Source organism: Vitis riparia, chromosome 13, assembly GCF_004353265.1.
Source record: "Vitis riparia cultivar Riparia Gloire de Montpellier isolate 1030 chromosome 13, EGFV_Vit.rip_1.0, whole genome shotgun sequence".
Taxonomy (NCBI): domain Eukaryota; kingdom Viridiplantae; phylum Streptophyta; class Magnoliopsida; order Vitales; family Vitaceae; genus Vitis; species Vitis riparia.
This window is the reverse complement of record NC_048443.1, coordinates 25,794,055-25,821,614: the sequence shown is the minus strand read 5'-3', so window position 1 is coordinate 25,821,614 and position 27,560 is coordinate 25,794,055. Positions and strand designations below refer to the sequence as shown.

At 33.1% G+C, this 27,560-nt stretch overlaps 2 protein-coding genes across 5 annotated transcripts; one reads left to right on the top strand and one right to left on the bottom strand.

Moving 5' to 3' along the window:
* Positions 1-5,970: 5,970 nt before the first annotated feature.
* LOC117928740 (thylakoid lumenal 15 kDa protein 1, chloroplastic-like) lies at positions 5,971-16,130 on the top strand. Of its 3 annotated transcripts, none has more exons than XR_004653652.1 (9): positions 5,971-6,150; positions 6,244-6,351; positions 6,509-6,604; positions 6,713-6,785; positions 7,139-7,200; positions 13,748-13,829; positions 15,433-15,493; positions 15,567-15,744; positions 15,905-16,130. XR_004653652.1 is itself a non-coding variant. In XM_034848738.1 (8 exons), the coding sequence occupies exons 1-8, from the start codon at positions 6,019-6,021 to the stop codon at positions 15,616-15,618; spliced, it is 666 nt and encodes a 221-aa protein (XP_034704629.1). In that variant the 5' UTR covers positions 5,971-6,018; the 3' UTR covers positions 15,619-16,130. The 3 variants fall into 3 exon arrangements, 1 of the variants encoding a protein (XP_034704629.1); XR_004653651.1 differs by having other exon boundaries at positions 15,870-16,130; XM_034848738.1 differs by having other exon boundaries at positions 15,567-16,130.
* Positions 16,131-16,570: 440 nt separating this feature from the next.
* Positions 16,571-20,613, bottom strand: LOC117928739. 2 transcript variants are annotated; one of them, XM_034848737.1, is made up of 4 exons: positions 19,622-20,613; positions 17,431-17,976; positions 17,109-17,190; positions 16,571-17,024 (listed from the first exon to the last, which is right to left on the bottom strand). In XM_034848737.1, the coding sequence occupies exons 1-3, from the start codon at positions 20,471-20,473 to the stop codon at positions 17,110-17,112; spliced, it is 1,479 nt and encodes a 492-aa protein (XP_034704628.1). In that variant the 5' UTR covers positions 20,474-20,613; the 3' UTR covers positions 16,571-17,024; position 17,109. The 2 variants fall into 2 exon arrangements, with proteins under 2 accessions (XP_034704628.1, XP_034704627.1); XM_034848736.1 differs by having other exon boundaries at positions 16,571-17,029; positions 19,622-20,610.
* Between the last annotated feature and the right edge of the window lie 6,947 nt (positions 20,614-27,560).

The window sequence follows — 27,560 nt, the reverse complement described above, 5'->3', positions numbered from 1 at the left end:
CTTCTAAGTATTTCCATACTATATCAAATAACTTTCAAATAGTTTAGAAAAAAGTTTAAGTTGACATTAAAGGTATTCTAATTTACAATCTTATCTTTAATTTATTTGATAAGCTTATTAAATTTCCAATTTATGAAGTTTCTTCACTTATTTACATCACTAAAACATGGTCAAATAATAGATCTATGTGCATAAAGTCTTAATAACAATCCTAATCAAAGCGATACAATGGATTTTAAAAATCATGTCATCCTAGTTTTCTAATAAGAATGGTCGGTTCTCGAAAGGAATGGAGCTCTATTAATCCAAAACCTATCCATATAAGATGATTTGGAAGAATTAGTCATATCCTCTTAGATAGTTAAACAAAAAACAAGATACCTAACTCTAATACCAATTATAAAAAAAAAAACAACTAATTTGATTAAGTAAATCATCTAAGAAGGGGAGAAAGGGTGAATTGGTGTTAAAAAAATTTTCAAAATAATCAACAAATAACCAAAATAATAGGAAAATGAAGTGTAGAGCAATAATAAATTAAAAAAATATGCAAACTCGTTTATAGTGGTTCGACACCCTGCCTATGTCCATGCTCCTTAAGCTCAAAATTGAGTGTGCCTTCAAGACTTTTAAAGTCGAAGTTTTTAAACTTCTTACACTTGGATTCCAAGGTTCCAATAAACCTTCATAATCTCTTCAAGTATTTAGCCTATTTAAACTCCTTCATTTCATAATGAGTAAATAAAAATATATTTAATGTTTTCAATCCTAGAACAAGTTTAGCTCACAATACAGAAGAAATGTAAGATGGGTTAAACAATGCATTAAGGGGGTGTTTGGTACGTCGGAATAGGGAATGGAAATAATATTTTGTTTCCTTTCCTATTTCTTAGTGGAATGGAATGAATTTGATGATTCCATTTCTAGCATTTGGATGAACTTAGGAATGCAAGATTGGAATGATTATTTGTTTTCATTCCAATGTTTGATAATAATAGGAATGGAAATGAAAAGGAAATAAATTTACAATAATATCCTTACATATAATTTAAAATATTTTTTTATTTTTACTTTTATTTTAAAAAAATAAGATTTGAGAGGTGTTTTGTTATTAAATAATAAGACTAAAAAATATATATATATACTCAATAAATAAAAAATTAACTATAAAAAATCGTATAACCCTAATGCACAAATATTCAATTATTATTTTTATTAAAAATTTGAATAATTTGTCATGCTTAAGTAGTTATAAAATTATATTTTTCAAAAAAAAATTATTTATTATAATATTTAAATTCTCAAAGCTAGCAAATGTTTTTCCTATTTTCAAAAGAGGAAATAAAAGAATTCAAATTTATTCTGCGAGACGGCAGAATCCATAGCTTTAACTAGGAAAGGAAGACGCCGATAATAATAAACAAAGGGGAAAAAAAACCAAAAGTTTTGTTTTTGTTTGTTTTTTTCTTTTTATTTTTTTCCTAACCATTAAAAATTTTCAATATTGTAAACACGTGAAATCGAAAAATCTTTTTCCAACCATTCAATTTTTCTCTCCAGTTTCCATTAATACAAGATAAAGAAACATCAAAGATTCCAAACATAAATTAATAAAAAAAAATTAATCAATTTATAGAGAAGAAGAAACACATATAAAGAAGTAGAAGAAGAAAGAGAAAATAAGGTAAACCTGATCGAAGATGTAGAAGGGAGTTTTCAGAACCTAATTGCAGCAAACAATGACGAATCCTAGATCCAACAATCAAAATGAACATCCAAAACGCTATAAATTAAAAATTGATTTTTTTTTTTTAAAATATCGTGGAAGGTTTAATTGATTCAATTTGGAAGAATCACTTGTTGCAGAGAATTGGATGATGAGTGGGTCTCTAGCTTTGCAAAGAAGATAAGAAGTGGATGATGAATAGATCTCTACCTTTACAAAGAAGATAAACATCGGGTTTGAAGAACAAGATAAGAGGGTAAAATAGTAATTTAGGTTATTTTATATTATCAAATAGGTTTAATGAATCAAAATATCACCTACTTTTAATGAATCCAAATCCGACTCATAAGTTGGATTTGATTTCTGCCGGAATAATTTTTTATTTCATTTCCGTCTTCTTAACATTTATCCAAACATAGGAATAAGGGAGAAAAGGAATGAGATGTCTATTCCCACTCCCTATTCCCATGTACCAAACACCCCCTAAAGGAATTTGCAAATGGGAAATCAATGAACTTGGAAGAAGAATTTTTAAATAAGAGAAAAAAATATTTTTCCAATTGAATGTAGTTGTTATTGTTGGAGAATCACAGATCATATAGAATGATTATAGAAACTAATCATCTAGACAATAAATACGTCAGAATCTCATGTTAAATCTATAGGATAATAATATTAGAAGACATGCATGAATCCATTGAGATTATGTACTTGGGTCTTGTCTTTCACATCTGAAACGAGTATTGCAACCTCAAAATCACTGACTGATGAGATGTGAATAAATAAACAATTTTTTTTTATCTCATCTCATTTAGACTGGGGACCATAATCCTATTTATACCCCTTATTATTTTATTTTATTTATTGGTCCATCATTAATAAATAAAATAAAATTGGTCTCTACACATTGCAAAACCCTTACAATTCATATATATAGAGATGCTTTAAAGGCCCATCATTGATTTAATTGATCACATTTATTTAGACCAAAAAATAAGATAGTTTAATGTACAATGTGTTAATATGTAGGTCCATAATTATCAAAATATCCAACATTTCTCTTTTAATAAATGCTTTAAAACTCTTCAATTTATAAGTTTTTAGCTTAACAACCCATAAAGTCACAAAAGACCCTCAATCGATCAAACAGTGGTTCGACTAGTTCACTAGCCATTAAACATTAAATGCTCTACACGTGATTGTTGGTGCTTTTCAATCCAACCAAAGGTGTGAGTGATCCTCACTAACCCTTAATCGATACTCTACTAATCCAAAATCGGATAAAGTTATGCCTTGATTAGCTACACCCTAACTATTAGAAGAAAAAGAAAATTAAGAGCACCGTTGATCGGTTGAGCCAACTTGATTGAGCCAATTCCTAGATGGTTCAATCAATTCCTACTCTTTTCAACCAATTGCATTGTAAAATGCTTAAAAAGACTTGATTCAAAGTCCGGAACTTCTAGTAACTTGTATACACATTCTTATAACGTTTTAAAATAAGTTAATGATGAATTTAACTTAAACTTTTGAATTAAAATAAAGATTCATCTATTTTCTTGATAAGAATGATTGTTTTAAGCTTAAGAAATTATGAAAAAAAAATTGTTAAGTACATGAAAAATAATTTAAACCTAAGTGTACCAACAAATACCATCTTACAAATTGTTTTAGGTTACTTCAAGTCTTTAAGAGTTCTAAGAATTCCTAGTATTGACATTTTTCCATAGTTGCTTGAACTTTTTTTTAGACTTTCACAATTAAAATTGAAAACTTTACTTGATTTGAATCATTAGTAACATTAACCTTGTTTTTGTAATCATCAAAATCCATTTAGGAGAATCCTAGGTCTAATAGTTATTTTTTTTAGTTATAAATGAAATTAGCAACTTAAAATTTAACAATTTGTATTTCATTCCATAAATGTTCACATCAATTCCAATATTACAATAATTGAATTCAAATTTACAAAAAATTACAATGAAGATAACATTTTGGGTCAAGCTTTGGTATAGATTGAAGCATGGTTATTCAGTATCATACCTTATAGTTTCACTAGTGATTTGTTGTCACCTATATATTAAAGGGTTATTTGGATGGAAGACGTATAATAATCATAAAATTGGAAAAATAACATCCCTTGATATTTTTTGGAGACATAAACCTTTTTAGAAATTGTTGTCGTTCTTTATTTTCTTCTAAAACCTCATTTCCCTCTTTTTCTATTTCGCTCTCATTTTTACTATTCGCTTCTCTTTCTAAGTTCATTTTGCTTTGTCTTTCATGACGTTTTTTAGCCTCCTTCTCGTTATCGTCTCTGTTGTGAAGCTCCATCATAGCTTTATCATGCAACTCAAATTTTCTCTTATTGCCACAATTTCGTCTTTATTTCACTTGAAATGGATTAAAATTCTTCTTTAATTGATTAACTATTATTTTAAAAATGTATATTTTTTTTTACTATAATGTGGTAACTTAGTTAATAAAAAGACAAAAACTTAGGGGATGTTTGGTAAAACTTAATACTTATTATTTAATGACTTAAGTTGACTTTAAATTAAGTTATTATTAAGTTGTTGACTTAAAACTTATTACTTAATTTTTTACTTTAAGTATTAAAGTTGTTTGATAAAATTAACTTAAAACTTATCTTAAATTATAAAATTAATATATTTATCCTCGTAAATTACAATTATGATAAAGGAAGTTAAGTAACGATGAAGGTTATAAAGTAGTAAAAGAAATCATGAATATAACTAGGGTAAATAAAAGTAAAAAGATAAAATAAAAATATGAACTTAAAAATAAGTTAATTATTTTCACTTATTACTTAAAATTGTTTTTTTTATTTAAAAGCACACCATTAAGTTATTTTACCTAATATACTTAATTTCTTAATGATTTAAAATAAGTTATTAAGATGATTTACCAAACACCCACTTAATTAAATATATATTTATTTAACACTTGCTAAAATTGAATATATTCTACATTTTTAGGAATATTGCTAAATATGAATTTCCTTTTTGTGATGAAGCAGATATAAAGCAAGTCAAAGAAATTATTCTCTTGATGTAATAAGTGAATGAAAATATTATGACCTTGTTTGCTATAGTTAGACTTTTTTTCTTCTTCTTTTTTTTTTTTGTTTTTTTTTTCTGTGGGCGTAAATTAAATCTGAGGCCAAAGTTAATTTTTAAATGACAATATGGATATTATAAAAGTATAATTAAATATAAAACGATTTCTTTCTTAAGTCAAAATAAAGCTTCTACGAAAATCAATATTGTTCTTATTTTCATATTAAGTCCTTTTTTTTTTAAGTCATAAACAATTTGAATAAAATTAATCAAATAAATATAAAAGTTTTTAACTTCTCAAAACTCGATCCAAATAAGACCTATGTTACACATATATTTTCTTTTATTTCTTTTATTTATATTATTTGTATCTTAATACTTTTGTTGTACCTTGATTACACTTTTATATCATAATTAAAATTTTTCAATCACATTTTGTTTACCTTAGTAAGATATTCTATATTATGGTCATCCTTTTTCCCATCTAGGTCATACATTTTGTATCTTAGTCATATCTTTTATATCTTAACATCAAATCATATTCTTTGTACTTCGATCACATTTTTGTACATAGGTTACAATATTTCATATCTTAGTATTTTTGTTATACCTTAATCACATTGTTTTTACATAACTCACATTTTTCGATCTTTTGTAACATTCTTATAATTGGATTATAATTTTTGTGCTTTAATATCTTGGTTACCCTATTTTTATTCTTTATATTTTTGTATTTACATAATCTGACCACAACTTTTAAATCCTGATTATATTTTACGTACCTTTGCTAAATTCTTGACACACTCTCTTTATATATATATTTACTAGGATGAAATGTCCTTAGGCCCCTCAGGACCACTGAAAGCTTACCCGATCGTGTATATATTTACTAGGATGAAATGCCCTCCACGGGAGGTTTATTTGGTCGTTAACTTTAGGGTCCATTGAATTAGTCAAGGTGCCCATAAGTTGGGCTGAATATCCACGGTTATAAAAATAAAAAAACCTTAATATGAAATGCCATTGTAACGCTGATTTCCAACGTGCCATTCCTCCGAAGGAAATTGAAAACGGAAAGGGAGAAAACCCAAACTACCTACAGGACCAAGAAAACAATATCAGTTTCTCAAGAAATATTGTCTTTTAAGACAAAAATGAAGCCTTATCCATGATCCATATTGAGATTTCGGGGTGGGAAAGAAGAAATAGGAAATGGCTCTCCTCCTCAACGTCTCCCTCTCTTCCAAACTCCCCACATTCCCCATTCCCAAACCACATCTCTCTTTCCCCAAACCCCACCTCGACTCTTCTCTCTTCCACAACACCAACTCTGCTACGCCCCAGGTCATATATTGACATTCCTCATCCTTGTTCAATATAAGTAATCTTGGTTTTTTTTTTTTCTTTCCTAAATTCGTTTTTGGGTTTATTTGGCAGGGAAATGGAATCAACTTTGATCATCTTCACTTGTCCGTTACTAGGGGAAGCTTTGTTGCTCTTCTCTCGGCTTCTCTCTTCTTTGTCGATCCCGCGCTCGCTTTCAAGGTAAATGGTCACTACGTTTTTTGTTGATTTGCAGGAAAAATTTCAGGAAAGCAAGAGATTATGAGCATAAGATGCGGAATTTTTGTTTTATTTTTCTTAGTTTTCCCGAGGACCAAACGGAGCATAATTTTGTTCTGAATTTTGACAATGTTGGAAGGGAGGGGGTCCGTACGGCGCGGAAGTGACCAGAGGCCAGGATCTCACCGGCAAGGATTTCAGCGGGAAGAGTTTGATCAAGCAAGACTTCAAAACGGTAATGTAATTTTCATTCAGAGACTGAATTCTCATCTTTTGAAAGATCAATTATTGTTTTCTGTTTGGGTAGAGGACTTCATTGTGTTTCTGTTGTTCTTTGTTGCAGTCCATACTCAGACAAGCCAATTTTAAAGGTGCCAATTTACTCGGCGCTAGTTTCTTTGATGCTGATTTAACAGGTTTTTTCCTCATCTCTTTCTTCTGCACCAGTCTGCCTAGTGCCTTGTAGAGAATAAAGATACTCAATTCAGGCCTTTGAAATAGAGAACACAGTTCCAACTTATTCAATTCAAAGAACTAGTTTTGTTACTTATTATTGATTAGTATTGGGGGTCTAGTTCTTGAATTTTAGAATGATCCAAATGCAAATGAAGGTCATATATGGATTTTGAGCCACCTTGGCGTCTGTATTTCTGTGTAAAAGCTGAAATGTGGCCAATTTGATTAAATTTTCTAACCTGAAAATTGATTTTTCTTGTCTTGTTCAAATAATTTTCTGTTTTGTGATTTTGTTATTTGTCTTGTGCTTTAGGGGCTGATCTTTCTGATGCTGATCTTAGAGGTGCAGATTTTTCTTTGGCAAATGTGACAAAGGTGATTATTAATCTAAAATTAAAACTCAATCTCCTGTTCAATATCTTTACAGTCATACATTTCCTTTTGTCACTCTAGTGTTCTTTTTTTGCCTTGAATGTTACCAGTTATCTTTCCAATGTGATTCAGACTCTAGTAATTTTATAAGGTTTCGCAATCTGGTTACCTGGATAATTGGAGTATTCTCATCCTATTTTATGTGATGAAGAAACTAATTCTCTTAAAATAGTCAGAACAGTGGTATAATGCTCCAACTTGAGGGATTATGCTATGAGGGAAATTGGAAGAGAATGAAAGGTATGACCTTTCATGGCTGCAGAACTAAGGTGCCACAAATGAGCATAAAAGCCTCCACTAAACAAAGTACCAAGAGAATGAACTTGATCCAGATCATACCTGGAGACCAGGCGAAAAAGAACCATTCAAAAGAATCATGGAGCAGCTTGGGTAAAGATGCATTTGAGGAAATCCCGTAATAGTTGGAGGGTCAAGTACCACTTGAAACAGGGAATCCAAAAATAGTATACAGCAGGTAAAGCTACACCTGGTAAAGGCACCAATGTAGCAAGTCAAGGTGTTGTCACTTCTTGAAAAAGAAACCCCAAAAATAGGAAAGGCAAGTTAGACTTAGGTTAACATTGGAAAAAGAAAGTAAAAATAGCAAACAATAGATTGGCCATAGATATCGCCTAAAAAAGCATCTCAAAATTAAAAAAGAATTTAGGTTCAAAGCCTCCCAAAATAGCATGTAATAGGCCCTACATACAGTATCAATAGCAGAAAAAGGGATCAATTCTTCACACTTCATTCAAAATTTCTGCTTAAAAGTTCTTTCCTCTTCAATTGGCGCCGTCTGTGGGAAATCCTAGTCCATTTTTGCCTGGTTAAAACATGAATTCTATATCTGTGCTGCAGCATCTTCATATGATGAATCTGCACTAGAGGATGTGGAAATGGCACAAGCTTCCATCCAAAACTGGCTCTCGCAATTGTGGCATCAATTAGATCAGCAACAACTGGAGAACCAACACCAAATTGAGAATATCTTGTCATCGTGAACCAACAGGCGAAATTACTTGAGTGAATAGTAGCTCATTACAACCTAGGATCTACCTATCCTAGGACTACCAAGGTAAGCCAGCCTAATCAGAAGGAAGAGTTTAGCAAGATCTATGACAGCCATGATCCATCAATTACTTTGGGGAACCGGGATATAAGTATGGGATGTATTGGAGGCTTAAATCAAGATGCTAAAAAATTGGAATGGAAGTACAAAGAGTTGGCAGTAGAGGTCAAGTATTTGAAACTACATTTGTTGGAATCTAATGATGAGAGGAAAATTGGACAAGGTTGTTTAGGTCACCCTTGGTTCCTCATCTCCTTAAAGAAGAACTTCCCCTTCATTAAATAGTACTTGAATTCAATCCTTATGGTGGAGTGGGAGATCCTACAAAACAACTTTATCATTTCCAGCAAATATTGTTTCTAGTAGATGACAAGAAGGGACTTCTATGTGGAGTCTTCCTATTCAGTCTTTAGAATTCTGCCTTGATAAGATTTCACCAACTACCCACACAATGTACACATGGATTGGCACAACTGTGTTATGTCTTTATGAGGCAGTATTTTTGTAACATCCAACCTCGAAAAAATGTCAACATTTTCTTCAACATCAAACAAGCTCCAAGAAAAACCATTCAAAATTTTGTGCATTGATTCATCATCAAAATGTTTCAGGTAGAAAGTAGTGACAAAGAACGACCATGGTGGCATTCAAAAAAGGTTTCCTCCCTGAAAGAACAAAAATAAAAAACACAAAGCGAATGATTTACGTCGTTCATCTTAAAGCCTATATCCATGGGTGAAGATGAAAAAGAACTTTCATTATTATTGAGGGAGATTATAACCCTACAGCTCTCAAATCCCAAAGTCCTAATTATGCCCAAAAAGCGATTCTCTCTCTCAATCAAAATCTCTTTCTATATATGTTCATAATTAGAAGATTCCATATAGGTGACTAGTTGTATAATTGTCATTATGCGCTTTGTGTAGGCAAACTCCTTGGTTTGCCTATGCTTGATTGAAAGCTGTTGTTGTAGGCAAACTCAACTAATGGTAGACATCTTTCTCAATTATCACCAAAGTCAAGTACATAAGCTCATAACATGTCCTCCTCGATACAAATGACTCTCTTTGACTGCCCATTAGTTTATGGATGGAAGGATGTGCTATAATCTAGATGTGTCCCCAAGGCACTTTGTAGGCTAGTCCAAATTGTGAGGAAAAACGTGGGTTTTGATCGAATACTATGGACATTGGTACACCCCTATGACGATCTTAGTAATCCCACGATGAAATCCATATTGATATTCTCCCATTTCCACTCAGGAATTGAGAGGGGCTGTAGTAAACCTATTGGTCTTTGATGCTTTGCTCTAATCTATTGGCACACAAGACATCGCGAGACATAAGTGGCTATGTCTTTCTTCATTCCCATCCACCAAAAATGCTCTCATAAGTCTCGATACATCTTTGTCCCACTAGGTTGTATCGTGTAATGAGAATGATAAGCCTCCTGAAATTAGCATTATCACCACAATGCGCCTCCTTTAACATAAGCACCAACTAGGGATCGCTATGCTGAGTTGCTTGAATGCGAACTATCAATACCAGTTATGCTAGCATGTTGGCTAATATAGTACCCAATTCTTTTGTCTCTATGTGTGACATTTGACAGCCCTTAAGTGTGATATGTGACTCTCTTTAAGTGTGACATGTGGCACTTCTAATACATGCCCAAATTCGTTACACTTATATTAATAGTCAAGTTAATGTAATTCTTTCTACTTTATTTGTGTAGTCTTAATGTTATTTAAAAATTTTTAATTATTTTAAATTATTAGGGATTTAATTATTCTACTAGGATTTTAATTGCTCTAAATTTTAGATATAAATATATGAAAAGAAATGAAAATTTTATTTCATTTGAATTCAAGTTGTTATAGCTCAAATTCCTAAGATTCAAACAAACTAAAAAATTTTCCATGTTACTTTGCTCCCACAAGGCCACACCCTTGAGGGGCCTTTAAATACTGTAGTGTCTCCAAGGAAATTTAGTAGTCTCATCCATTAGACTCTTCTTTACAATGATCTCTTCATTAATGTTTATTATACTAAGTGCATGAGCAACAAAAGCATCATTAACATACCTCTGAGGTGGTTTCATTTGCCTCCTCATTTTGTCCCTAACCAAACTATATTATTGAACTTCACCTTTTCTCTCACATCAAAGTTGTTTTCTGTATCAAATTTCTCCTTTTGAGGACTCAACATTGTAGACTCATTAAAAGTCACATCCCTATTGATTAGAAATTTGGAGAATTTTGAATTTGAGGACCACAACATTTACCCTTTCGCTCTATTTGTATATCCCAAAAATATGCACTTCTTTATCCTTTGTTCCAACTTACTTTCATTCACATGAACATAAGCTGGATAATGAAAAATTCTTAAATTTGTATAACTAGAGGGGGAACTAGACCATACCTCTTCAGGAGTCCTACAATTAATGAAAATTAAAAGAAATCTATTGATAAGATAACAAGTTGAATTTACCACTTCAACCTAGAATTCCTTCAACAACCTTGCACTTGAAAGCAAGTATCGTGCTCTCTCTAAAAGAGTTCTATTTATTCGTTTGACAACACCATTTTGCTATGAAGTATGCTTAACTGTGTTGTGTCTTATAATACCTTCATTTTTGCAAAACTCATTGAATTCTTTCCCATAGAATTCCATGTTATTGTCAATTCTTAAGTGTTTGATTTGATTTCTTGTCTGCTTCTCAATCATAGCTTTCCATTGCTTGAATTTTCCAAAATCATCATTCTTTATATTTCAAAATGTATACCCAAACCTTTCTAGTGTAATCATTAATGAAAGTTAAGATATATCTTCCACCACTATGTGATACAACCTGAGAAGGGCATTAAAGATCCAAATGGATGTAATGTAAAGTACCTTTAGTCCTATGAACAATCACACTGAATTTAACTATGAATTGTTTCCTTGACCACATAATGCTCACAAAAATCCAATTCTCCCATTTTTTGTCCACCAAGCAAGCCTCATTTGTTCAAGATTGTCAACCTTTTCTCATTCATATGCCCAAGCTGCATATCCTACAATCTAGTAGTCTCTAAAATTGACTGAGGTTGAAATTGCAGTTGCACCTATACTCCTGCTACCCTATAATATATAAAGACCATTAATTTTCTTTCTTTTCATCGCAATAAGGGCACCCTTTGAAATTCTCATTACTCCACCTCTAGCTTTATATGTGTATCCATTGGAGTCGAATGTCCCCAAAGAAATCAAATTTTTCTTCAATTCTAGAACGTGCCTTAATCCAGTTAATATCCTTCAATGTCATCATGCATCTCAATTCAAATTGTCTATCTCAACAGACCTTACATGCTACATTGTTTCCTATGAGAATCATCCATAAGTTGGTAGGTACTAAACTAATCCTTATTAGAAGACATGATAGGCACCTTGAATAAAAAATTCACTCATCGCCTAAGTTACTAATAGTAAGTGAAAGGACATCTGCAATGTCTAAATTTTCTTCTGCAATTGAAGTATCACCAAAATTAGAAGCTTTCTCTTTGTTACAATAGAAACACTTGTTGTTTCCCCTTGACTTCAATTTAGATCTAGATCGACTTTTTCAGCCACCATTTTTCTTTCTTGTTTTTCTTTTAGCTACCAAACCTTTACCTAAGTTTTCCTCTCTATTCTCAAACACCCTCTTCTTCAACTCCTTTGAGTTCAAGTTCGCTCTAACATCCTCTATGGAGAAAGTATCTCTACCATATATCATGGTATCCATAAAGTGCTCATAAAAATTCGGTAGGGAGCCCATCAAAATTATGGTTTAGTCTTCATCATCAATTCTAACATCAATTCCTCAAGTCCATGATAGTTTTATTAAACTCATCAAGGTGGTCCTTAATGGATGTATCTTCTTTTACCTGGAAAGTGAACAACTATTACTTCAGATACAAGCGGTTTGTAAGAGACTTCGTCATATATAGACTTTTCAACTTCAACTATAACTTAGTAGTCGTATCCTCTTCTACAACTTCATGAAGTACCTCATTACCCAAGTGCAATAGAGTAGCACCGTGTGCTTTCTCCATGAGTTCATCATTTTCTTCATTAGACATCGTTGTTGGTTGCGCTTCTCTACCTTTCAGTGCTTTGGACAACCCTTGTTGAACTAACAAAGCTTGCATCTTAAATGCACCATAAACTGAACTCATTTCTTCCATCAAACTTCTTAACCTCAAACTTTGTCATTGTTCCAAGTCTAATTACTTGTACTCTAATATCAGTTTGTTGTGAAAAACCACAACAAAGATTAATAATAGGAAGAAGAAAATAAGAGAATGAAAACAAAAAATACATAAAGTACACAATGATTCATGTAATTCATCCTAAAGCCTACATCCATGGGTAAAGACAAAGAAAAACTTCTATTATTGTTGAAGGAGATTACAATTCTAGAACTCTCAAACCCCAAAGTCCCAATTACACCAGATGGACCATATCACATGAAAAGGATACTCATTGTTTTTAGAAGTTCCTCCAATATCCTTTTCCATGAATGCTACAAGAAGATGAAGCACATCCAACATGACCTAGCCCCAACTTAGGCTGTTCTTACTAGGTTTAATGGGGAGCCCTCTTACACAGTAGGTCAGATTAATTTGGAGGTAAACATTGCAGAAATATGCACATTTACTCAGTTCCTTATAGAAAGGTCCACCTCAGCTTATAATGTGATCTTAGGGAGACCATGGATACACTTGATGTGGCCATGATCTCCACCTATCAACAAAAAATAAAGAAATCGCCAAAGTGATCAAGGTCCTTGGAGATCAAATGATTGGGTGTCAGTGTCACAAAATGGTATTGCAGGCCCCTTTTAGAAGCTTGCATGCTCCAGAAAACTCCTCCTTACCCTGTAGTAAGTTCGGTAAGGGACCTCCTCCCAAATAGCAATTATAGAAAGTTTCCTCTCATGAAAAACTCATAGAAGATAAAAGCCCTATGGCGAAGGAACCAAACTGAGCTGTATGCATTGGAGGGAAAGCTAAACTGAGAACTAGCATAGACACTATCATTAGGGCAAATTTGCAGAAAGTCTTCTCTCACGACTAAGGAAGAACATAGATGTCTTTGCTTGGGGCATCAGGATATGCGGGGTGTAGTCCGAGTGTGATCAACCACCAACTCAACATTGATCTCAACTACTTATATGTAAGACAGAAACTACATCAATTCACACCCTTTAAAATTTGGATCATCAAGAAAGAGGTGAACATCCAAAACAAAAATTACTGTATCTGAAAAGGACCCCCACACCTCACCCTCGTCATTTTGTGTCAACATGGTTACACTGGGTGACATTGAAGAGTCCTGATATCACAGTTTATAACACAGGTTTCCATGATGCTCTTACATGTGCTGCCTCTTCCTGCAGGCAAATTTGAGCAATGCTAATCTGGAAGGTGCACTGGCTACAGGAAACACATCTTTTCGTGGATCAATTATAACAGGCGCAGGTATCTTGAAATACTATTTAATCATGGTTTGTAATGATGCAAATTGTATGCTTGAATGGTTAGTAAAGAAATAGTTTGCTTGAGCATTCATTACTTGAACAACACAGCATTGAGTGGTTACTTTATGTTGTTCTGGACTGTGCTTTTGGGAGTAAATCTTTCAACATATTAAATATGTATCCATAGCTGCTCTAAGCTGATAAAAAGATGTGAACCTGTACGCTAGCACGCTGGGAATGGAAACATCATATTTGGGCATGAAAATATTCTTAAAAAACATGCATATGTAAGATAGAATTAAACATTTTATTAAAAGTCTGTTTGGTTCTTGGGAAGAGTGGGAGCATTAAGAAAGTGCTAGTAAATATAAGGGGAAGAAGAACCTGCTTCCAAGGAAATCGGTGCTCATTCTAGTTGTAGAAGTTAGAAAATTTAATATAAAGAAATTCAAATGAATCAACTGCCCTCTTATTACATAGAGTCATGCTAAGAAGAATGGAAAAAACAAAAAGGAAAAAATGAAAAAAGAAAGATGAAAACAAAAGTACATCAAAATACATACAACATTAGTAAGATTAAAGAAAGAGATGAGCTTTAGGACTCATAATTAACATTTTTCACATACTTTGAGAATTGCATGATTGCATGTTACCGGCAATGGGGTCAGGAGTATACGGTTTAATAAAATTGCATGACATATGTGTCTATTTGGAGGACAAGGAAAAAGTGAGAAAAAAATCCACAAAAGTGGAAAATAAAAAACCTATCACTGATCCTTGTTTTTTTTTGCTCAATTTTGATTGAGAGTGACTCAATAATGAATTTCCAGAGTCTCAGTATCCAAACTGTAAAATGCTGAAATTACCTCCTGCTGCCATTTTGTTTATGTGATCCTCCTACTCAATTGTTTACCTTGTCCTAACCTTGGTCATCCGGGCACATTACTCAAGACCTTCCAAGCCAACCATTATGTTGTGTTTATGGACTCTTGATCTAGTAATTCCTTTTGCTACATGGTGCCAATAAGGAATTTATAGGACTAATGGTCGTAAGTGTAAAAGTAAGCCAAATAGATACTTATACTTCTCTCATCTGGTCTAATTTTGGTCTAGTACACCTAGATTTTTGGCAAAGTAACTATTTTTTTAAGATGATCTTTCTCAGCCTGCATTTGATGCAAATGTAGCAACAATTGTTAATTCAGTAAGATGCTTCTGGTTTGCTGTGTTTGCCAAGACACAGGTTCAATAAGAGAAAAATGTTCCTATCATATTTACAATTCTCTTGGGTTTTCTCAATCGACTGGAAGCATAAGGGTCTTATCCTGATGGTCATTTAGGAAGTCCATGAATATTAAATGAATCCTGTGTTTTAAGTATCTTGGCAATGACTCGGTTTCCCTAAAACAGCTTCTATCTGTTTTGGTCACAAAGTCAACTATTGGATTTGAATCTAGAAATGCAATGAGAAGCAAAATGAAATGATTTCACTTCCATTGGACATGATATGCCTTTAATGTTTCTCAGTTTTAATACAACTTGTTAAATATCCTGTTGGAATGTGATTAGCTAGCCTCTAACTGATTTCTTATATATGTTGCTAGACTTCACTGATGTGCCTCTGAGAGAGGATCAACGGGAATACCTTTGTAAAGTTGCTGATGGGTAAGATAATTCTTATTACAAATGTTTGTTTTTATATATTTACTCCCTAATGAAGCCAACCTTTTGTTATCAGGGTGAATCCAACAACAGGAAATGCAACACGAGAAACACTGCTGTGCAATTAGTATTTATATTTCTCAAACACGTCACAGTATTATAACAGAGGGAAACCGGATTGCTGCCATGTACCAGTTGCAGTTTTCATTTGAGATGAGATTGGTACCTGGTTTATTGTGGTCACTGTACATTAGGTAATTAACGTCATTTTCTTCTTCCATTAATTTAAATCAAATACCATTCTGCTGCAGTGTAACACACCCCTTCTCTTTCATTTTTGGCTGGGCCTTTATGTTCAATGTTTCTGATACAACTGTAGCTGGATCTAATTACGTTTGCGAGGATGCTTCACAGGTTCGAAGACTGTTCCTTGATTCCTCATTGTGCCATAGCTCCCACGTCTTTGGTCAATGGTTGAGATCTTGGAAGCATTTTGGGTCAATATCCTTTCCCTGGAATAGTTTAGCTAGCGTGTAAAACTGGTGCTTCTTTGTTTTGCCTTTTTATCTCTTGTTGAGTAACTTTTGGCTTAGAAGAGGAATGCCCTGAAATTTGAATGGCATTAGTCATTGACTTTGAACTGGTCTTCGAATGGGTGTTTCTCAGTCCATGTCTCCTTGGTCCGCAGGAGTGGAGCGGTTAAAAAAGTTGTGGAATATATATTTAAAAACAAGAAAATCAGCCGAAGAACATTTTAGGTTACAAATGGAAAATGTAAAAAAGATATTTTCAAAAAGCATATACTATATTTTACCTTGTCATGTATACTTTGAATCAGACAAACTTGGCCAAAGAGGGGGTGGGTTCCATTGAGTTCTTATGTGAAAGCTTTCACGTCCACAACTCTAAGTGGATTGACCCGATCCAATAAGGGATGCAATTTTTGAGAGTTTTAAAACTATTCAAAAACTACCATCATTAAAAAAAATAAAAAAGTATTCTTATTTCTATACGTGAGAGCACTCTCTCCTTGAAAGTTTTGTTTTTCTCCATGAAGATCAAAGTCAAGGCTTTGTATTATGAGAAAAGAAAGGATGTCATATTCATAAGCAAGAGAATTAGTCAAAGAATCAATCAGCATATTAGGTATTTGAAAAGATAAGATGAAAGCCTTATTTTTCATCACTTTCAATGCTCCTATCATGTCCTATCCCACTTTAACATATATATATACACAGAAAAAGGCGGTCTCTCCACTCGTCTATTCAGGGAGAAAGTATTGGAAGGGTGAGCACAGAGCGGTGTGCTGATTGATCTACATGTATATAAATATATGTAATTTTACATATCCTGAGTTGCGCTTACAGGTGTAACCAACTCCAGTGTTTTGTATGGGTGACTCTGAGAGCCGGAAGCAAGAGCTTTAAATGTTGATGCGTCCTGAAACAGACCAACACATGACCGTGCAGTGTCGTATGCATATTTCCCCCACTTCCCCATGTGCTCCGCCATCCTTTGTCTGCTTCGTTTCTTTCTACACTGTAAATGTTATCCAAATCAAAACCCAAAAATACTACCACATTTTACAAGGAAATTAAACCGAGTGGAACCCACTGACCTCAAGGCTTGCAGCTTCTGATCTTTACTTGCAGTGTGGAATCCTTCAACTTCACAATCTGACTGCATTGCCTGCGTGGCGCCTGCACATTCAATCAAAACATCATGTCGGTCACAATCACCCCTTCGTAGAATCGAAATTAAATCTACTAAAGGCCCAGGCCCACGGCCCCAATTCCACCCCCTTGTGTGGGCTTACATTGACAAGAAATTGGGCCCCACACCGGGCATGGAAAAACGTGCGTGATTAATGCCCCGATGGAAGGGTCAATCCAACGGTAACACATGTACGACATACAGAGAAAGAGCGAGAGAGGGGGCACCTTTTTCCAGTCCTGAGGACTCATCTTCAATGTGGAGACTTTGATTCTCTGCACCGCCATTACAGGAGCGTAATCTGGACGTTGACACGCCTTCTCTGGTTGGGCCACAGCCCTCCCATAGCTACTCATGGTCTCACCCTTCGCAACCTCCCGAACCTCCTCGAGGAAGTATATAACCGGCTGCTCGCACGGGTCGGACGTAACCTGTCGGGTATTGAAGGTGAAAGGCCCCTGGCTCCGACTCCGCCACGTCCGAAACGTCTGCAACGGCGTGTCTAAAATGTGGGCCGGCACTAACCACGGGTACAGCTGGGCGGTGTAGCCCCAGGAGACGGAGATGGACCAGTTTCGCCTATGGTCATAGCAGAAACTCTGCTGTAGGATTCGGGCCGGGTCGACCTGGTATGCGCGGAAGAGAGATTTAAGTGAATCTAGGTGGGTATGGCTCGGGAACATGGGGCTCACTGCATCAATGTGATGGAGTGAGACCAGTGGTGCCACCGGGTGTGCAGCTAGGAGACCGTATGGGTCCCCTCTTATGTCCATCTGAAAAAAAGGACCAAGAAAACACCATTAGTTGAGTGAGGAAACACAGAAGATAGTGTTTTAAGAATTTGTTACAAAAAACAATTCTTGAAGCTTTTTTGGGTAAAAAAGAAAAAGAAAAACTAAGAATAGTGTTTCATTACATAATTATTTAAGTTAAATCATATTTAAATTATTAACTTAAAACTTATTACGTATTAAAATTATTTAATAAATTAATTTAAAATTTATTTTAAATCATTAAATTGATATAAAATAAAATTAAAGTGTAAACTTAAAAATAAATTAATTATTTTTATTTATTACTTAAAAATTATTTTGATTTTAAGTCATATTATTATTTTATAAATAATATTTAATTTATTTAATAACTTAAATTAAATTATTATATTAATTTACCAAAACCAAGACATTCTTAAATAGAGACCTGAATTTTCTCAAACCAATGAACCATGGACAAGAGAAAAAAAGATGTAATTTTAAAAACTAAAAGTTGGGATGGTTATAATATTGAATGCAACTTTAATTGTTGTTTCCAATATTCTCCAATTAGCTTTTACAACAGTGTCTAAAGAGATTCCATCGTCTGAAAAAGTTTGACACCGGTGCAATTTCTTAAGACAATAATAATACTATCAAATCACTAAACCAGCCTTTTAATGACATAATCTTACTCTTTTGAAAAGTGGGTCATTTTCTTTATTATTTATTGAAGGACCAAAAATAAGATAAAGTGGGCGGCCACGACCCATTTAGTATTCACATCCGACTAACCTTAATTGACCTATGTTAATTCCACAAGCTTCGTTAGACGGCTAAGATGCTTCGACAGCGGATCGTACAACAAGGACGCTTAAACATATGCTGTGGGTTAGGGGACTTATCTTAAAAGCATGCATATTCCCATGATTCAAATCTTTGATCTGTCTATTTTCCTCTCACATTATCTACTTCCGCCCCTTCTACTACCTACGTACGAGAGGTTGCATGACATGACACGTAGCAACATACATGCAGCCCCTGGACTCCGCTACAAACAGAAGCACATGGATTTCAACACTTTAACGAGAGCGAGGTGGGCTACCCTCTCCTACCGTTCATCTCGTCCTATCTCTCAACTCATGGGACGACTTTGTTCGTTGACCCTACAATGTTGCCGTGGATTTTAGGATATACTCTCTAAGGAGTCTTGTTAATTCTCATTCCTTACACGCACTCTTTTTGAAAAGTCGGGAGTTTATACGCTGAATACCCACAAATAAAATACTGAATGGCATCTTTCGCCCAACCATGAATGGTTCATGGCATGGTCCAAATGACCGCTAACTTTTTTGTTTTTAAAGTCTAAGGTGGCGGAGGTGTATAGGTGAACGGATCAAGCCCACCAAACCAGACTGACCCAGACTCATGCCATGCCACAATCTTATTGGTTAGACGATAGTCACGATACTAACCAAAAGACACAGTCAGAAACAAAGAAAGCTGGTGACGAACCCTAGAATAGGCATAGCCACGCGGCAAAAGGGCATTCAACAACAAAGCCACCGGCAGAAACGGTGAGATGAGCGGCGTAAATTTTGAACCTTCCACCCTGATTAGCCGCCACGTGTAAAAAAGAGTAGAAAGGAGCGACAAATTGGCGTACCTGGTGGAACCCACGTTCTGTTGTGAGAGAGACACCGATCTCGCTTACACACGCCCAGATCCTCTGATCAGAGCCGTAGAATCTGTAGTAGCGGTCGAGGCAACCGTCCAACATCGTCGCCAGTTTCGCCGCCAGGCCGTAACTAACAGCGAATCCGCCACCGCCAAACGCCATGCCATACGAGTGCATGACATCCTGTTCAACGCTCTCCGAGTTGGCCCCAATGTAGTACACCTGACGGTGATCATACTTCGCTAACACCGAAACTAAATTCTCAGTGAAGAACACCGTATCGTCGTCTCCCATCACGAACCACCTCACATTCGGTAACCCGACCCGGAAACTCTCCGACACGATTCGGGCGATCCGGACTGCGGATTGCGAAGACGAGTACTTGAACCGCGACCAGTCCTCCGAAACCCGGTACGGCGGCGAACTTTTCGGCCATGGAACGGCGGCGTCAGGTTTGCCGTCGAGCCAGACGTACCCGCGGCTGACGTTGGGTTTCCACCACAGTTCGCTATAGTGCCTGCGGTCCTTCCATGTGGCCACCGAACCCGCAATCCCGAATTGTACGTGCGATATGTTCGTTTCGCCGAGATTATCCCCGGAAATATAGTCGGTGGTTCCGTAGGGTCCGCCAGAATATTGGGCGGCGCCTTCCGGGAACGGAAACCACCGAGTTTGACCCGTGACAGCCGAGTAGAGAACAAGTGATAAGGAGGTGACCAGAAAAATCAGTACCGCACATCTGATAACCCGAAAGAGAATATCAGAAGGTTTTTCAATGGAAAACACAACAAAATTGCAAGCTTTGAACGGGCCGTAACTGGGTTCACGAGCCTGAGACATCCCGAAAACCTCGGCAAAGTTCTACTTCTAATCAGCGAAGCGACCTGAGTTTATAAATATAAGCGTTGGGGAGAGGGAGTGCGCGTATAAAAATAAGAGGATACGCATAAATAGGGAAATTTGCAGATACGAGAAATACAAAGATTTGATTTTTCGTAGATGGTAATTCCCATTGATTTGACAAATTCTCAAATCGACATCCCAAACGCTGCTTTAACATCTGTCTATACATTTTTTATCTTCTTATACATTTTGTTAATATAATTTGACTAAAACATCATTCAAATTTTCTAATTTTAATATTAAATTATTTGTTTCTTAATAAAAAAATTAAATGGAAATTTTTGTTTTAAATCAAGTTAATTCAATTTTTTTTTTTTTTTTCATTCTGGGTTCTGGAACGTAAGTATGTTTGCTTGGGCTTGTCGGCCAGGCCCAACACCTAGATTAGCCCAATAAAATTACTAGATGTATGATTGCGGTTTTTCCCGTAAGGTCTTCGCACTGCTATTTGGGTCTGGAAGAATCAGGCCTGTTTTAGGCCTTTAGGTTATGCGTTTTGTTAAGCCTTTAGGCCCATGAAAACGATCTGATTATTAGAGCCCATCTCGCAAAATTTAGAACTAAAATTTAATTTCCTCCTGGGGATTTTTTATTTTTTATTTTTTTGGGTAGAAGTTCTTTCTATGCCTTAGAAATTAAGAATTTGCTTGATAACTGTTTTCAAAAACAGTTTTTAAAAATTGTTCTTTAATATTTTATAAAACAAAAATCCATTTGAAAACCTATAATGTTTTTAACATATTTTTAAATATGTTTTAAAAATATTTTTTATGTCTAATATTTTATTTTTAATCATTATACATATTTGTATAATTATTTTCTAAAATAACCTTAGAAAACAACTAAAAAGCTTATTTATTTCATAGAAGAAATGCAAAATATTTTCACATTGAAGCAGTTGGGACTTGACCCCAGCCTCTCATATGAAGAAAACCAAGGGTGGCCACCGAAGCATTTATGATTTTGTTTTAAAGAACGTTGCATAAATCTATATAATGCAATCTTGGGGGCATTTTTTTTTCAATAATTTTTATTAATTAAAACTCTTAAATAAACATAAATATTTTATTCCATATTTATTTTTATAATAATAAGTATGAAAATAATATAAATAATACATACATATATATATATATATATATATATATATATATATATATATATATATATATATATATATATTTTTAATTTTAATAAAATATGAAAATACATTTATGTTGTTATGCTGACATCACTATTAAACTAATAAATCATTAACTTTTTTTTTATTCAATGATACTTCTAATTCTAAAAATATTATTTTTGAAACGATTCACATACAATCCTATAGATATTATATGTATATATAATTATTTTTAATATTAATAAAATATAAAAATATATTTATGATGTTATGCTGACATCATTGTTCAACTAATAAATCATTAACTTTTTTTTATTTTATTCAATGATCTTTTGAATTCTAAAAACATTGATTTTATAATGACTCGTATTCAATTATGTAGATATTATCCTCTTTAGTCCAAATGATGCTTTTATAACTTTGAAAATACAGTAATTTTCTCACATATCCGATATAAGATATCACAAACAAACACTTCTCATATAGACACAACATTCTCATTATGTTTCACAAAATTACATAACCAAATAAACCCTTACATCATGATCGAGAATCAACTTTTATACTATTTTTAATAATTGACATCTAACCATATAAATATTATCCATCCTAAACCCAATGAGAGTCATTATGACTTTAAAATGTATTTATAGAGTTAAGAGAGGTTTATATTTATATAATACCATAAACTTTCTCCCCAATTTGATGTAAGATATCATAACTTTTAAATGTATATATCAATTTTCGTTGAAAAAATCCAAATTCAAATTACAACAATCATATCAAGTGTTTTCAAAATATTAATTACAGCTTGGTCAATGGGATTAGATTAATCTTTATGTATACTATTCTGACAGCAACATTTGACCTAGTTTTAAGATTATTAATAGGTAAGAAAATGAATTGTCCCTAAAATTATCAACAAGATTATTAATAAGTGTGAAAATAATATATACATATAATTATTTTTAATTTTAATAAAATATGAAAATACATTTATGTTGTTATTCTGACATCACTATTAAACTAATAAATCATTAACTCTTTTTTTTTTTATTCAATGATACTTTTCTAAAAATATTAATTTTGAAATGATTCACATACAATCGTATAGATATTATATATATATATATATATATATATATATATATATATATATATATATATATATAATTATTTTTAATGTTAATAAAATATAAAAATACATTTATGATGTTATGCTAACATCACTGTTCAACTAATAAATCATTAACTTTTTTTTTTATTCAATGATCATTTGAATTATGAAAACATTGATTTTATAACGACTCATATTCAATTATATAGATATTGTCCCCTCTAATCCAAATGGAGCTTTTATGACTTTGAAATCCATGTTATATAATACAGTAATTTTCTCACATATCTGATATAAGATATCACAAACAAACACTTCTCATACAAACACAACGTTCTTATTATGTTTCACAAAATTACATAGCCAAATAAACTCTTACATCATAGTCGAGAATCAACTTTCATATTATTTTTAATGACTGATATCTAACCGTATAGATATTATCCATCCTAAACCTAATAAGAGTTATTATGACTTTAAAACGTATTTATAGAGTTAAAAGGGGTTTATATTTATATAACACCATAAACTTTCTCCTCTATTTGATGTAAGATACCATAACTTTCAAATGTATATATCAATTTTCGTTGAAAAAATTCAAATTCAAGTTACAACAATCATATCAAGTGTTTTCAAAATATTAATTACAGCTTGGTCAATGGGGTTGGATTAATCTTAATGCATACTATTCTAACATCAACATTTGACTTAGTTTTAAGATTATTAATAGGTAAGAAAATGAATTGTCCCTAAAATTGTCAACAAGATTATTAATAAGTATGAAAATAATTATATATATATATATATATATATATATATACATTTATGATGTTATGCTGACATCACTGTTCAACTAATAAATCATTAACTTTTTTTTTATTCAATGATCCTTTAAATTCTAAAAACATTGTTTTTGTAACAACTCGCGTTCAATTTTATGACTTTTGAAACGCATGTTATATAATATAGTAATTTTCTCACATATCTATGTCACAAACACCTTTCATGTAGATATAACGTTCTCATTATATCCTACAAAATTATGTGGTCAAATAAACCCCTACATCATGGTCGAGAATCAACTTTCATACTTTTTTTAATGACTCGCATCTAACTGTATAGATATTATCTATCTTAAATTACATAAATCATTTATGTTGTTATGCTGACATCACTATTCAACAAATAAATCATTAACTTTTTTATTTAATGATACTTCGAATTCTAAAAATATTATTTTTGAAACGATTCACATAGTATAGTATATATATATATATAATTATTTTTTAATGTTAATAAAATATAAAAATACACTTATGATGTTATGCTGGCATCACTTCAACTAATAAATCATTAACTTTTTTTTTTAATTCAATGATCCTTTAAATTCTAAAAACATTGTTTTTGTAACGACTCTCGTTCAATTGTGTAAATATTGTCCTATTTAGTCCAAAAAGAGCTTTTATAACTTTTGAAACACATGTTATATTATATAGTAATTTTCTCACATATCCATATCACAAACACATTTCATACAGATATAACGTTCTCATTATATCCTATAAAATTATGTGGTCAAATAAGCCCCTACATCACGGTCGAGAATCAACTTTAATACTATTTTTAATGACTTGCATCTAACCGTATAGATATTATCCATCTTAAACCCAATCGAAGTCATCATGACTTTAAAATGTATTTATAGGATTAAAGGGAGTTTATATTTATATAACACCAGAAACTTTCTTCCTTATTTGATGTATGACATCATAACTTTCAAATATATATATATATATCAATTTTCGTTGAAAAAATCCAAATTCAAAGTTACAACAATCATATCAAGTATTTTGAAAATATTAATTACAACTTGGTCAATGGGATTGGATTAATCTTTACGCATGCATACTATTCTGACAGCAACATTTCACTTAGTTTCAAGATTATTAATAGGTAAGAAAATGAATTATCCCTAAAATTGTCAACATGATCATGCAAGAAAGTACGAAAAATTTCACAATTTTTTTTCTTAAAGGAAACAAAGCTTTACTTTTGCTGTAATGACTGTAGACTAAGAATTGATAGATTGATTCATTTCGAAAGTCAAAATAACGTGCGGTCTGTAGAAACATATTTTCCTTTTTGGCAAAGATGAAATGGGTGTAAAACTTGACGTGAAAATCAGGAGAACCATCACTTGTTGAAACCCAGGCTTGTTTGTTTGGAAAGAAACCTATGGATTAAGAAAAATACCACCTTTTTCTTAATATTTATGTACTATATTTTGTGGAAGTCCATAATTTTAAGGTTTATTTCATTAAAATATATAAAATCATATACCTAAATGGATGACTTTTTTTTTTTTTTTATAATAATTTTTCCAAGAATATGTCAAACCTAAAATCAGTCTTGATACTCCACAAAGCCGTTAGATGAATTCCCTACGCTAACTTCATAATTTGCTCATACTGACCTCATTGGCTCATTCTAATTTCTATTACCTACCCCATCACACAAGTTGAGAAGAACCAAGACGATTTGGGATGAAGCTATGAAAATAAGACAATTTTGCTAGTTTTTTTTTTTTCATTTATAGTATCGGTTCAGTATGGGCATTAATGAAAGGGAATCCGCCCTATGAAGTAGTCTCAAGTCTCAAAGGACTCCTACCATTGGTATTTTATTAGGGTCACCCTCATGATTTTCCAATGCTGTGCACCTGGGCATTATAGGCTGCATAAAGGGCCTGCATTCAACCGGCAGTATTCATCAATGACAATTTTTTTATACCATCTGGCGAGCCCTTCCACCATTTGGATGAGTTCTACTTCAACATTCAATAATTGAGATGGGGATTGTGTCTTAGTTTCTAGATGTTGCATGTCCCTTGATTGCTCTTCCATTAATTATATGTCCTACTCATTAAAATATTCACATGATTCGCCTTGTAAAAATGCAAGATTTGTGGTAGGTAGCTCCACTGGTCTAAGTATATATATTATTTCTAGGACCCTCTCAGGCTCTGGTCCTTTCACACCATTAAAAACTGTACCAAAAGAACCATTCAAATTAATCTGCCACAGGCTTGAATCATAGATTGACTCATGGTTCAACTGGGTCGTCATCCATTTGAGCCAGTTTTCTTATTAAGTAATAATAATATAAGGTCACTACAATGCCCACCCCCAACCCATTATTTTGTAGGGTGCCTCACACTACACGTCCGACCGGCCTTTGAAAAAACTAAATAAAAAAATATAAAAATGTTAACACGATCAATATATTTTTAATAAATATAACATAATTAAATATATAATGAAGATAAATTTGATCCCAATAATTCAATAAGAAACTTAATTAGTTACGTTTCGAAGGAAAAATAATAAAATTAAATCGGGTTTCACAATTTAACACTCTTAACCAAAGGATTTTTCTGGACCCAAGAGGAAAAATGAGGGGAGGGTAGTTGCAGGTCGTGGTCACGGGGTATATACCCAATGATATAATAACAAACTGACACCATTAATTATTGACTTAGAGAAAGAAACTGAATGCCTTATTTGACTTGTTAAATCGATGTGATCTCAGAGATTCTCAACACGTTCACTACACGTACAAAAAGAACAATTTTGAAGTGATCAAATAATCAGTGAGGTCGAGCCTTTTTCATATTTGTTTATACATTCACAAATCACAACCAAACGGAAAGATTAATGGAGCCTTTGCAGTTCGAAGCACTTATCTATCTGCCTGCTAAGCAAGTGGAAGGTTTAACAAATGACAATCACCTTTTGGATTCTTCTTCCTATTATTAAATTCTGCAGCTGTTTGTGCTTATCCTATTCCCACTAATACTTGTTTTGACTCCTACTGTCCTATACCAAAAAAATGCTCAATTTTTAAAAATTGTTCTTAGAATAATCTCTTATAATTAAATCTAATAATATTAAAAGTATATATATAACAAAATTATACAAATACGCATTATTATTTTGTTATAGTATCAATTTTGTACATATCGAAAAATAAGATTAATGCATACTAAATCAAATTGAGTCATAATTTTCGATTAAACTTATAGTATTTTGGTTCTATATATATATATATATATTATAGTTCTTAACAGCTTTATAGTTAAGTTTAGTTCTATCATACTTTTCTCGTGTTTGTACCATTCAACTTTCATTAGATATTTTCAAAGATTTGATTGGTATTTTAGTGTTGCCGATTTGATACGTTAAAATTTTTCTAAAAATGAATATTCTATCATCTCTTGTATTGAAATTAAAATGTGTCCCATCCTCAATTCACAATATTTTCTCCTAAATTAAAAAGAGGTTTTGTGTTTGAACAAGTATAAGCAAGTGGACTGGATAGCATTTATGAGTTTGAATGGATTGATGGATGATAATGGGACCCAGGAAGACATTGCCCCAAAAAAACACTCGGAATGGTGTCTCCACCGCAAACCAGCTAAAAACCAAGAGGGTGGCTTCACTACAAGAGTCAAACCCGAGCGACCATATAATTTTTCACGTAGTCACGTACCAAAACCCAACCCGAAAAGTAAGCAAGAAGACTTTTTCCGCTGAACTTTTCCTCAGCCTCATAGATTCTCTAGTTGTTTTCATGGTTTTTCAATTTTGAATATTGAGATGCCCTCCTAGTCCACTACATCTCTATACATCTCTCTTCTCCACCCTCCATTCCCTTTAAATTAAGCTTCTCTCAAGCCCATCTCTTACTCCCAACTCCTTTTCTCCATCTCTGCAGCCTGGAAATAA

Coding starts and splice junctions, on each gene's coding strand:
- LOC117928739 (XM_034848737.1), bottom strand. CDS start 20,473: ATGTCTCAGGCTCGTGAACCCAGTTACGGCCCGTTCAAAGCTTGCAAT. Junction 17,977..19,621: donor CAGAACGTGGGTTCCACCAG/GTACGCCAATTT, acceptor CCTTTTTTTCAG/ATGGACATAAGAGGGGACCC. Junction 17,191..17,430: donor GTCCTCAGGACTGGAAAAAG/GTGCCCCCTCTC, acceptor TTGAATGTGCAG/GCGCCACGCAGGCAATGCAG.
- LOC117928740 (XM_034848738.1), top strand. CDS start 6,019: ATGGCTCTCCTCCTCAACGTCTCCCTCTCTTCCAAACTCCCCACATTC. Junction 6,786..7,138: donor CTTTGATGCTGATTTAACAG/GTTTTTTCCTCA, acceptor CTTGTGCTTTAG/GGGCTGATCTTTCTGATGCT. Junction 13,830..15,432: donor ATCAATTATAACAGGCGCAG/GTATCTTGAAAT, acceptor ATATGTTGCTAG/ACTTCACTGATGTGCCTCTG.